General features: G+C 62.1%; 1 protein-coding gene across 1 annotated transcript in view; it reads left to right on the top strand.

Annotated features, from left to right (window-relative positions):
* The first annotated feature begins 1610 nt into the window (after window positions 1-1610).
* The window catches only part of GSE1 (Gse1 coiled-coil protein), a 42789-nt gene continuing 32682 nt past the window's right edge, over window positions 1611-11717 (top strand). Inside the window, exons 1-2 of the mRNA XM_054710395.1 lie at window positions 1611-1656; window positions 8279-8497. Coding sequence (XP_054566370.1) covers window positions 1644-1656; window positions 8279-8497 — 232 coding nt within the window. The 5' untranslated portion in view covers window positions 1611-1643. The remainder of the gene's footprint in view (window positions 1657-8278; window positions 8498-11717) is intronic.

The following is an 11717-nucleotide window of genomic DNA, read 5'->3' as shown; positions in this document are numbered from 1 at the left end:
CTGTCCTGCCCAGGCTTCTCCAGACGCAACAGCTTAGAATAATCTGTCAAATGTCGCTGCCATCTGTTGCCTGACTTCCGTCTTCGCCTCCACCGGAACCTCCGGGACTCCCAGTCATCTGTGGCCTTGAACCTCAACCCCTAGACTGTCCTTGGAGGCCTCTGTCAGCAGGCTGCCCTGGGCGCCAACCCTGTGCCCATCACTGTCCTTGCCGCCACTTTGTGGCTCCTACCCAGGACACCTCCCACCGTGAAGCAGCCTGGGTCCTGAGCCCTGTGGATCTGCCCCTCCCTCCCCTGCCCTTCCCTCCTCTGCCCGCCCCTCTCCTTCTCCCCCCTCCCACGTGGTACACTCGCATTGAGTGACACCCTAGGGGTCTCTCCTGAAAGCTCAAATGTTGCCCCCATCAACCCCTATTTGTTGCAGCTGTGGGGGCATCCTGGGGCCTGGGCCAAACCCACTCACGGTTCCCTGGTGACCCCGGAATTAGCTTTGCAAACAGCTCACCCTGTGGTGCCAGCTCTGCGGGGGTGGACTTGCTCCTGGGGGTGGGCTCCCATTCTCATTGATTAGGGTCTGGCAGACACTGTCTGCTCATGAGCTCCTGCCTTCAGCATTCTGTAGTGACTTAATAAATGCTGCTGAGTGACAGGTCTGCACCACAGGGAGGATGGCAACCTTGTTGTAAAATGAACGGCCTTGTTATTCATTTCACTCCTGGGCCAGGGTCCCATGCAGACACACAGACTGGCCTCCCTCCCTGTTGTCTCTCCACCTCCCTCCTTTCTCCCCCTCCCTCTTCTCCCCCTCGGCTTCTCCCCTCCCCCTGCCCGCCCCCCCTCCTTTCTTTCCTCTTCCTCCTTCCCCTCTTATGTTCTCTGGTTCCAGGTCAGGATCCAGGCCATCTGCTGGGCCTTCTCCTGCTCTAGCAGCCACCGAGGGCCTTGGCTCAGCCTGCCAGCTACTCAGGGCATTAGCCTTGGGGAGTAATTCCAGTTCAGGGACTCAGGGCAAGTGAAAGGCCCCAATCCCCTTAGAAGCCTACAACCTGAGGGGGTGTCCTTAGTAGAAAAAGGACATTAAGGCCTCAGCAGGCCACCCCTGTGCATCCGGGAGCGAGAGGACCTTCCCCACTCTCCCAGCCTCCTCCCCCACCCCCAAGAAAAATTGTTTCGTGCGAGTGAGCGCAGAACACCCCAAGGCAAATATAATAATGAATTTATTATGAAGCCACTCATGCTCCTGAGATCACGTGGCACTGCACCGCCTCCTGCCTGGGTCTCCGTACCGGGTGACCCGGCCTTGTTAAGGCTGCCGAAGCATCCCCCTTTAGGTGGGGGCACAGGGGCCCCAAGCCAGGGGGGGACGCCCTTTATTTGTTCACAAACATTTCTTTCTGCGGTAATGAAAAATTACCAAGAGGGGTGATTAGAGAATGCAAGTCCAGATTGCGCACCGGCCCGAAAGTGAAGCCCCGCTGGGCCCAGCCTCGCGGGGTGTAATTACCCCAGGGGGAGCCGTCAGGGGCAGGGGCGGATTGGTGCTTGAACCGGGAGCCAGCAGAAAATTCATCTCAGCTATTAGCTTGTAATTACAGAGCATGGAGGGAGCAGGCCTGAGGTCTGGAGCCGGGAAGAGCAGGGATGAAAGGAAGTGGTAATTATGGGGTCCACGGGAGGCCGGGAGGGAGGGGGAGAGGGCGGCTGAGTGCTGATTAATAAGGCTCCTCCGCGGTGGCGCGGCGGAGGGAGCAGGAGCCGGGCCGTGTTCAGTGGTGGAGGGGGTGGGGCCGCCTCCGCGCTTTAAACCCCCGCCGTCGGGAGCCTTTGCACAGCGCGCACCCCACGGGGTCTGCGCCGGAGAACACGGAGCAAGGTGGGATCCGGGAGAACGCCCTGGGTGTTCCAGCAGGCCCGCCCCTCACACTTGGATCTTCCTTTCTTTTTTACCCTTTTTTTTTTTTTTTAAAGCTCTGTGCCGCTTCTGGTCATGTTAAAAACGCAGGCAGAGGAGAGGAACAAGTATTGATTAAAGACACGGCAGTTTGTTAGAGGGAGCAGAAGAGGCCAAGGCCCCCCCGGGTTCCAAGACTGGGCCGGCCATCCTGCCTCTCCAGACCCTCGCCTTCCGTGGAGTGGCGGCCTGGTCGCCTGTGGGTGCTGTGAGCCCGGGGGCTTTCCTCTCTGCCTGCCCTCGGCCTCCGGCGAAAGTATTCGTGGGCTTTGGGCTCTGTTGGGCGGGCCCTAGAAAAATCCGGGGGGCCCAGAGCGGTTGCAGGGGTCCTGGCGGCTTGAAGGGGCCCAGGAGCTGTTGGGTTTTGCCTCCGGGGGTCTGGCTGTGCTGGCTCTTTCTCCTCCGGAGAGGGGACAGCTGAGGGGGCAGGAGGCCCTGTCTAGAGACACCAGCCTGTGATGCAAATGAGAAGGCCGGGAGGCCAGGGAAACCAGCTCCTGCTCCCGCGGAGTCCGATGTGTCGGGAGAGCTTGTACAAGGCAGAGAGGAGCGGCCCTGCCTCCCCGGGCGCCCCCAGCCCCCAGCCCTCATCCATCATTGGCCTTCACGCAACAGAGCTCATTCCCAGCTGTTAGGATAATGAATTTACATGAGCTGATAATGTAGACAAGAATTCAGTCAATGGCCAGAAGCGGCAGAAGTTAATAAATACCTCTCTAATGAGGGCAGGGGGAATAGGCGCCCCAGGGCTTCCTGAGGGTGCAGGGGCCGCCCCCAGGCTCCCCTCCACCCACCCCGGGCCTCCACAGTCACAGTGCCTGGCCTCAGCCAGAGAACAGCTGTGTGTAGGAGGCCCAGGTCCACCTTTCTGGGCAGGACCTGGGGGGGGAAGAGCAGCAAGCAGCCCCGAGTGACCCCCCGGCCTGTACTAAGGAAGGAGTGGGAGGTTCTCAGAGCCCTGTCAGTCCACAGCAGGTCCAGGGTGACCCAGGGTCCCTGGGCCCCCCCAGTTTGGCCTGGTCTTTCTGTCCGAGGTGTGAGGGAGCTGCCATCCGGCTGCGGTGTCCCCCGGACCCCCGCTGAGGCGCACATGCCGAGGAGGAATGCTAATTTTAGATGCCTAATGAAGCTGCTCATTTGGAATTCTATTTTAAGTGACCTGACATCAGCAGAGCAGCTTTCCTGGCTCCTAGCTCTTGGAGCCCATGGCTGACACCATGGCAGGGACGCTGGCTATGGGGGACCCCCCCAGGAGCCCCAGGGGGCTATACATGGGGACACAGGCCACTAGCCGGGTTTGGGGAGCAGGTGCCAGGCTTTGTCTGAAGATGGGGAGGGCAGGCTCAGTGCGGGGAGGAGGGGTGTCCCTGTCTGGATGCCAGCGGGAACTCGATGATGACATTCAGGTGGTGGCTGACCCAGGAAAGGAAGGAGAGGCAGACCAGGCCATCGAGGGGGGCTGTAGGTGAGGATTTGGGTTTGGGTTCCGTTCCAGCAGGGACACCCCAGTTCCCTTGGCTTCTGCACCTGGCTGGCTGGCGGCCCTAGTCGGGGACACCCCCCCCCCCCATGCTCCTGTTGGCTGTGCCAACTTCATGCAGGCGAGTCTCCATCTCTTTGAGGGCCCCCGTTTTTTGAAAAGCTGGTTCACTGCAGAAATACTAGGACACAGAGAGTTTAAAAAGGACAAAAAAGAGATTTGCTCCTCTTGCTGCCAACTGAAGACACCCACCACCGGCCATAAGGGACATGTGACATTTTGGGGTCTGGCCTGGGATTTGCCCTGTGGTACCACCTGCCCATCCAGGACCTCTGTGCCATCCTGCCCAGCACTGGCAGCTGGCAGTCGCAGCATGTTCACCCGGGTTGCCAGCTGGCCAGCCTGTCACACGGCCACTGGGCAGTGACCTCACACCTGCTCCCCTGGCCTCTGGGACTGGTCATTGGGAGGTGCAACAGTTAAACTGCCCACCCTCGCTCCCCAGCTCCTCCTCCCTGTTGGTGTGGCAGGGTACATGCGGTGTGGGCTCCCAGCAGGGCAGCGCCCGCCCGCTCTCAGCCCCAGACTGGGTCTGGGTCTGGGCCCTGGCCTCGGAAGTGGGATGTGGGTGCTGTGTTTGAGTAACCTGGTCTGCTGCTGATCACATTAGCCCTTGGATCCAAGCCTGCCCTTCCCCATCTGTAGAATGGGCACAAAGACACCTTTGTCTTAGGGTATCTGGGATTTAAAGAGGTGGCCACATCTCTAAGGATGGGGGGCGGGGAGAGGTGATTGATGGCATCAGACAGGACTCTGTGGGGTGGGTAAAGGCACATAGTAATTCTTTGCCGATGGTTGAACTTCTTTTTCCATTACAGCTGATATTCAATATTATTTTATTTTAGCTTCAGATACACAGCATAATGGTTAGACAATCAGGTGGTTGAACTTCTTGGGCTTCAAGAAAGAAGGGAGATAAGGACAGATTGAGAGGGTGGGTCTTGATGAGACAAGTAGGCAGTGACACTCACTGATGCTGCATAACAAACTCTCCCAAACTTAAAAAACAGTCAGGGACTCGGGAGCAGCTCGGCTGGCGGTTCTGGCTCAGTCTGCAATGAGGCTGTCATCGAGCTGTTGCCTGGGCTTTTGTCTCATCTGGAGGCTTGACAGGGGCTGGGGGAGCAGCTGCCAGGATGGCACCTTGCACAGCTATTGACGGGAGGGCATGGCTCTCTGAAACACGGATTCTCAGCAGGCTGCTTGAGCATCCTCACAGCACGGCAGCTGACCGCCCTCAGCTCAAGTGATCGGAGGTCACTGAAACCTCAGAAAGCGACACTATCAGGCGAGCTACTGTGGTAAAAAATATTTTAGCTCACTGTGCGTGTTTACGCCTTTGGTCGGACGTCACGGTTAGGTCTCAGACTGGGCAGGTGGTGTCATGAGTGGTTAGAACGCTGTGTCTGAGCCCAGGAAACGGGGTTCAAGTCCTATTTGTGCTGCTTAACTGTGTGGCCTTGAACCGTCTGCATGGCCTTAACCAGTGTTCAAACAGCTCCTGGCTTTAATTTCCCCGCGTGCCCGCTGCTGGCCTCTGGGCGATGCCTGAGGCCGTGAGGAGTGGGCACAGGGAGGGATGGTAAGTGGTGGCTCTGCCGCTGCGGCCTCTCCCGGGCTCTCCTGAGAGGGGACCCGAGGACCTGGGTGACCTCTGAGGATTGCTCAGGTGCCCCCTGGGTGAGGGAGCCCTGGGGTCCCTCCTCACACACCTCATCTGCCAGGCGGCCCTTGTACTGACCCTTCCTCTGAGCTCCTTGTCAAGACCTGGTGAACTCATCAAAGCCCTGCCTGGGGCCCCAGAGAGGCAGGCCTCCATCTTACGCCACTTAGCATCTGTAGACAACCCCCCGGTTGATGCATGCATTGAGGGTGGGTGCTGAGCAGGACCCTGAGGACTTGTGGACTGCCCACATCAGCTCTTGTGCGTGGGGACACATCCTTGGTGTCCCCTGTGGGCAGCAGGACAAGAGCTCTAGTCCCTGGTGTCCTGGGTGTCAGCCTTCACCAGCTGCCGCTGCTGCCCGCTCAGGGTCATGGACCTGGCCCTCTGCCCCAGCAGCAGGAGGAGGGGCAGCGTTGGGGTACCCCCCCCCCACCCCAAGCAGTGCGTAGGCTTCTGACACCGCCTCGCCTCTCCCCCTCGAAGCCCCCGGTGGGGCAGTAGGCAGCCTCTGTCCTGGTTTGCTGAGCCTGACCTGTGTGGCCTTGGCCAGACCCCTCACCCGCCCGGACCTAGGAGCAGGGTTTTTGCCCCAGTTGGCGGATGGGCTGTATAATAACAAGTGATCTCTGGTGTGTGCCTGCCCTGCTCTGAAGCCCAGCACGTAAATTCGCTCCTGGAATCCCTCCGGGACTAACCTCAATGAGGTGGACTTTCTCCTTATCTCCACTTTACAGACCAGGGGATTGAGGCTCAGAGAGGTGAAGGGACTTGCCTAAGGGCTGCAGGGCCAGGTTAGAGCCCCCGGCGCCTGGCCGCTGAGTCAGTGCCGAGCCCTTACCTCCAGGCCCCTGCTTTCTGCTGACTCGTGGCCTTGGCCGCACCTCCCATCCTCTGTCCCTGCCGGCCATGGGGAGGGGAGGCGCCGAAGGCAGCCTTGGGGCCGAGCTTCCGGAGCACGTTGTCCCTGTGCTCCCTGGTCCTGGAGCGGCTGGCTGGGCGCCGGGCCGGCTGAGAAGGGACTCTTGTCAGAACCTGTGCTTTCTGGCCATCAGGCCGCTAGGGCCAGGGACCCTGGTTCTGGGGTTTCTCTGCTTGGGTTCGAGGTGACTGGACGTGTGGCTCCCTCTCCCCACCCCACCCCCGCCCTTCCAGAAAGAGGAGGACTCCAGGGGTCAGCCGCGGGTCGGTGCCCGGGCCGCTCCGGGGCTGCTGCCGTGGGCACTGCCGCCCACGTGACCCGCCGGCAGCTGGGAGGCCAGCCTGCTGGCTGTGGGCGCAGGGGCTCTTGAGGGGGTCCTTTGTTCCCGAGGTACAAGCCCTCACCCGAAAGAATGGTGTTCCCTCGAGCTTGCGCCTGCCTCAATATTGTCTTTTATGCGTCAGCTGCTTCCCCCACCCCGCTGCCACCGCCATGCACCCGGCCCCCGCCCCCCCGAGATATTTTTCCTGCCCAGCAGGGCCTGATGGCTCCAGCATGGCCGGGCTCTCTGGGACCCAGGGCTGGGGCGTATGTTCAGGGGAAGTAGGTGGGCTGTGCTCAGCCGGCCGCATGGTTCCAATCAGACCCGTGTAGACTTGACACAGAACCCTGCAGAGGTGAGGTGGGCCTGGGTGGGGGGTCACCGCCTGGGGTGGGCCTTGCTCCCACGCTCCTGCCCTGTTGTGTTCTTGGATGTTCTGTGCTGGTGCTTGCCCCACCCCCACGCCCATGGCTCCAAGGACCCCCTCCCCGGACGGCCCCGCGGCCTTCCCAGGCCTCTGTCTGGGGTTGTAAGGTAATTTGCTCCTTCCTGCGCATGACCTGTTGCCCCTGCCAGCTCCGAGGCCGCCAGCCCTGATTTACTCCCCTGGAATCGCACCGCAGTGAGGGAGCAGGGCCTGGGCCTGGGCAGGTGGCCCTAGCGTCAGGAAATGTTCACGGAGAACTTATTTACGGCGTCCTCTCCCGCCCAAGACGGAGCTGGGCCTGATGGATGGGGCGTGCAGGGCAGGGGGAGGCTCCGCCTCCTTGCTGACACTTGAATGGGCCTGGAAAGGCCGGGCTGTGATTAGGTGGCCAAGTCCTCCCGCGTGGCGTTTGAGGTCACCCTGGTGGGCGGCAGCTCCTTGGCCAGCGTGGCCTGACCCTGGCCCCCTGTGGGGAGGGGGTTTCCCCGCCGATGCCGGTTAGACCTGCCGTTCCGAATCTTGAGCTTCTCCGGCAGGGTCTGCACCTGCTGAGGGAGCTCGGCGGGGTCCGGACACTGCGTTCTGCCCCCCGCTTCTCCCTCCACCGCTGACGCGGCCCATCCTCCACGGGCTGTTCTCAGAGGCACCTCCTCAGCTGGAGACCATTCAGGATCCCTGGGTGGCTTTGGCACTCAGGAGGGCGTGGTGGCGGCAGAGAAGGCCTCCAGGCCACCCGCCACCTCCGTGCACCCGGCCCGTGCCCCCAAGATTTTGTCCCTGCCCAGCAGGGGACCGATGTCACCAGCACGGCCTGGCTCTCTGGGATGTGTGTTCAGGGGAAGTGGGTGCGCTGGTCTTGGGGGCCTGCCTCTTTGGGGTCCCCATGCTCAGTCAGATACTGGGTCTGCACTGTCTGAGCCTCTGTTTCCATTTTTCTAAAATGGGGACGGCAACAGTGCCAGCCTCCCCAGCTGTGCCAGAGGCCTGGCAGGAAGGTGAACCGTGAGCTGCTGGCCTGCTTGTCTTCATTATCACTGCTAGTTGGGCTGGCCCCGCCCCTTGCCTCAGTCTCCCTCCCCCAGGCCTGGTCAGGGATGATTTCTGATGCTGTCACATTCTCCCAGGCCTGCCCAGTGGAGCACTGGGGAGGTTGTAGGATTGTGCAGGTCGAGCCATTGGGGTCCCCGGGCGCATACCTTGTTCTGTAATTATGGATCCAGGAGGGTGGGGGTGTCCCTGGACCCTCGGGGCCACTGGCTGGACTCGCGGCCCATTCTCTCTGCAGCGCTGGCTCTGTCTGCTTTGCCTGCCTATCCTCTGGGGCCACCCAGGCTGCTCCTGCTCCCTGCATGCCATGCCGCCTGCTGGCCAGACCCCTGAGCCCCGGGCCCCGCTCTGGTGCTGGCCTCCTGCTCTCTGGGTGACCTCTGGTTCTTCTCTTCCTGTTTCAGGCATGAGCCATGAGCCCAAGTCCCCTTCACTAGGAATGCTTTCCACCGCGACCAGGACCACCGCCACCGTCAACCCCCTCACCCCCTCGCCGCTCAATGGCGCCCTGGTGCCCAGCGGCAGCCCCGCCACCAGCAGTGCGCTGTCGGCCCAGGCCGCGCCGTCTTCCAGCTTTGCCGCTGCGCTGCGCAAGCTCGCCAAGCAGGCAGAGGAGCCCAGAGGTAAGAGGGAGGGCGAGGAGCCCCATGCCTTCCTGCCAGACCGCTCCGCTCCAGGGGCCGCCCGGGAAGCAGCTGGTCCCACGAGCGGGAGCCAGGGCTCCGGGCCACTCTTGGTTTCCTTGTGCTGGTTCTGTCTGCTGGGAGCAGCACAATGAGCTGCAGGCCTCCCGGACCCCTGCCCGGCCAGCGAGCCACCCAGCCATGGGCACCTCTGCTTGGCTTCTGCTTTCGCTCTGTCCCTGCCTCTGTCCTTCCTTGGCTCCAGGAGCCACCGTGGGGGTGTCAGCGGTGGGATGTGCACCCGGCTGGGGAAGGTGGACCTGCTGGGCCACCGGAGCCCCGAGTGGCCTCAGGGGAGTGCTGAGCCCTGACCCGCCTCCCTGGAGCCCCTGGGAGCCCACTCCCCAGGTCACCTGTTCCCTGGAGAGCCATGTGGCTCCAGGCTCTGATTCCCACTTCCAGGGTGTCAGGGAGCAGGCTCTGCAAACCTGAAGGACCCTGGAACAGGGTTTCTGGGGCAGCTCCCAGCTCACTGAAGCAGGGATGCTGGGGGCATGGACAGGGTTGGTGTCGCCTAGGGGTCCCAGAGCCCTAACTCCCGGTGTCTTTTGGGCAGTGACGTGCCGTGTGACCTTGGCAAACGCTGACCCTCTCTGAGCCTCACTCTTCTTGTTTGAACCCTGAGGCTGTCTGTGCCTCTGGCTTCGGGCCCTCCTCAGGATGAGCGTCCTGCTTGCCCGCGTTAGTTCTGGTCAAGGGCAGCTGGTTCGACGAGCGGGGGTGGGGGCGGTTCCCACCGAGCTGCCAGGAGACCTGGGCCCATGCGGATTCTGGGGCAGGCCTCTCAGACACCCTCTGGACTTCCTGCTAGGAGGAGGGGGGCCCACATCTGGGGCAGAGAAAGTGGCTACTCTGGGCGCCTCTGCCTGTCGCCTGCCTCGCCCCAAAGGCCCAAGCCTTGGCATCTGGGTTCCAGGGCCCTCGGGGGCGCCCAGGAAACACGTGTGCAGGGAGGAGCTCTGCTTATGGGCTCTGTGGCCTCGGCTCTGTGGAACAGACATTTGCCCTGGCCTGGGTTTGCTGGGGGTTCTCCCAATTCTGAGATCTCGTCTCCTCCCAGCCCCTTGTACTGCCGGGATTGGGGATGGAGGAGGAAGTGTGAGGGGAAGGAGCTTAGACTTGATGGGCAGGGTGGCGCTGGCCCAGGAGGGAGGACCTGGGGCCAGCTTTCATGTCCACTTGCTGAGGGCTGCTCCGTCCACTTGGGCAGAGTAGCTGCCAGCAGACCGTCCACGTCGCCGCACGCACACCCCCCCCTCACCCTCCACGCCGGCCTGGGGACTCCACGGCCACTTCTGAGCGACAGGCTGCAGGCCGTGACAGCATCAGTGTCAAGCGGCCTGGCTGCCTGGGGTCACCATGCACCACCCAGCTGAAGAGCAGGTGCCCAGAGGAGGCAGCGAGCTGAACTCTCTGCCTGCACCCGCTGAGGCCCCAGACCAGACAGCCGGGCAGGCTACAGGGCGCCCGGGGAGCCGCGCACGGAGCTAGGATTGAGGCTCGGGGTCTCCTCGCAGCCAGCGAGAAGCCCCTGGGGCAGAATTTGCCCAGCAGCTCCCTGCTTTGGCTGTCTTCTCTTAAGAGCGTTCCAGAAGACAAAGAAACGGCTGGCGTGGCTTTCAAAGCAGCATGTGGGAGGATGCTGGTCCCGCCTGGGCTGAGTCACCCCGAGTGTCAGGGCTGCAGCAAGCAGCTGTGTCCGCTCCCGGCCCGCTGGGCTCGAGTCCTAGAGTGACACCCCACATCTGCAGAGGATATGGCAATGGAAGGGCACACGTCCCTCCTTGCCAGGGCCGGTGGTGGAGAGGCCTGCAGATGTGGGCCCACGTGGAGGCCGGGGGCAGGGAGCAGGAGCTGCCTCAATGGCGCTTTGGCTCCTCGCCAAGGCCCCAGGCTGGCCCAGCGTCTGGTGTGCGTGGTGGCCCAGGAGGCAGCCGCTGTGCCAGAGGCTGCTGGGCCTCGCTGGCTGGGAACAAAGTGTGCTGCTGACGGGGGTCAGGCTCCGTGGCCACAGCCAGGGTGTTTTGAGTGACGCCCTGGGAAGTGTCAGAGAGGGAGCAGAAGGCTGACCCACGCTGGCCTGAGCTCTTACCATTGTCAAAGCGTGGTGTCTGCCACTGGCTTACTGAGGTTACTCCCCCGGGGCTGCTGAGAAAGCTGACGTTTGGGTGGGGCCCAGCATCTGTGGGCCCTGGAGCAGTATTTGGACCCTAGGATGCTCTGGTCCTCAAGTTTTGCTGTGTGTGTGTGCCCGGACCTCGTCACCTTGTGCCTGGTTGTGGCAGCCACGAGCAAAGTGTGCGTGCTCGAAGCCACGGCAGTGAGCTCAGTTTGCGCTTCTCCATCTGGTCAGCCCTGGTCGGGGCCTGGATTTAAAGAAGCGAGATGCTTAGTTACCCTGTGGTACCTCGTCTGGGCCACACCCCACGCCTGCTCCCATTTTTCTCGCTGCGTCACCCTTGCTCTGACCTTGCCGTCTCCGTCTGCAGAATGGGCTGGCGGCCCAAGTTGGTCCATGGTGCAGCTGGACAAGCTGAGGCCAGAGAGGTCAGGTCGTAAGCGGAGGTCCCGCCGCTGTGCCCCTTGCTGCGGCGGTTGTGGCTGGCTTTCCCGGTGTCTGGGGAGCTGGGTGAGGACCACAGGCCTGGGCGGGGATCTCAGTAGGGAAGGAGGCCCCTTTGCCCCCCTGCAGTGGTTCAGGGAGCGCTCAGTAGTCCGTGCCTCCCCGGAGGGTGTGGGGGAAGAGAGGGGGCAGCGAGGCACGGGGGTGCAGGGCGCAGCGTGTCCCAGCTCCCCTGCTCTGCCTCTCCTCCCTAACCGGATTTTTGACAGGCTTGGCAATGGGCGAGGGGTTAGACTTGTTAATTTTTTAAGATAAACGTCACCCTTTAGAGGGGTAGAGCTCGTGATTTTTAGTGCATTCAGAGTTCTGTAACCATCACCACTCGTCCCAGCACATTTCCATCACCCCTAAAAGAGCCCCGGGACCCGCTGGCCGCCGCTCCGCATGGGGGTGCTCTACTGGGTGTTACCTCTGTGGGGGCACAGCCATGCGCTGCCTCCAGCCCCTCCGTGGTGCAGCGTCGCAGTGCAGGGCTTCATCCTTCCCGTGACCGAACGCCCTGGGCTGGGTGGCACACACCCCTGTTCCCGGGCGCGG

The sequence above is a fragment of the Eptesicus fuscus genome, chromosome 21, assembly GCF_027574615.1.
Source record: "Eptesicus fuscus isolate TK198812 chromosome 21, DD_ASM_mEF_20220401, whole genome shotgun sequence".
NCBI lineage: Eukaryota > Metazoa > Chordata > Mammalia > Chiroptera > Vespertilionidae > Eptesicus > Eptesicus fuscus.
The sequence above is the reverse complement of the archived record's forward strand: the minus strand, read 5'-3'. Positions and strand labels throughout refer to the sequence as shown.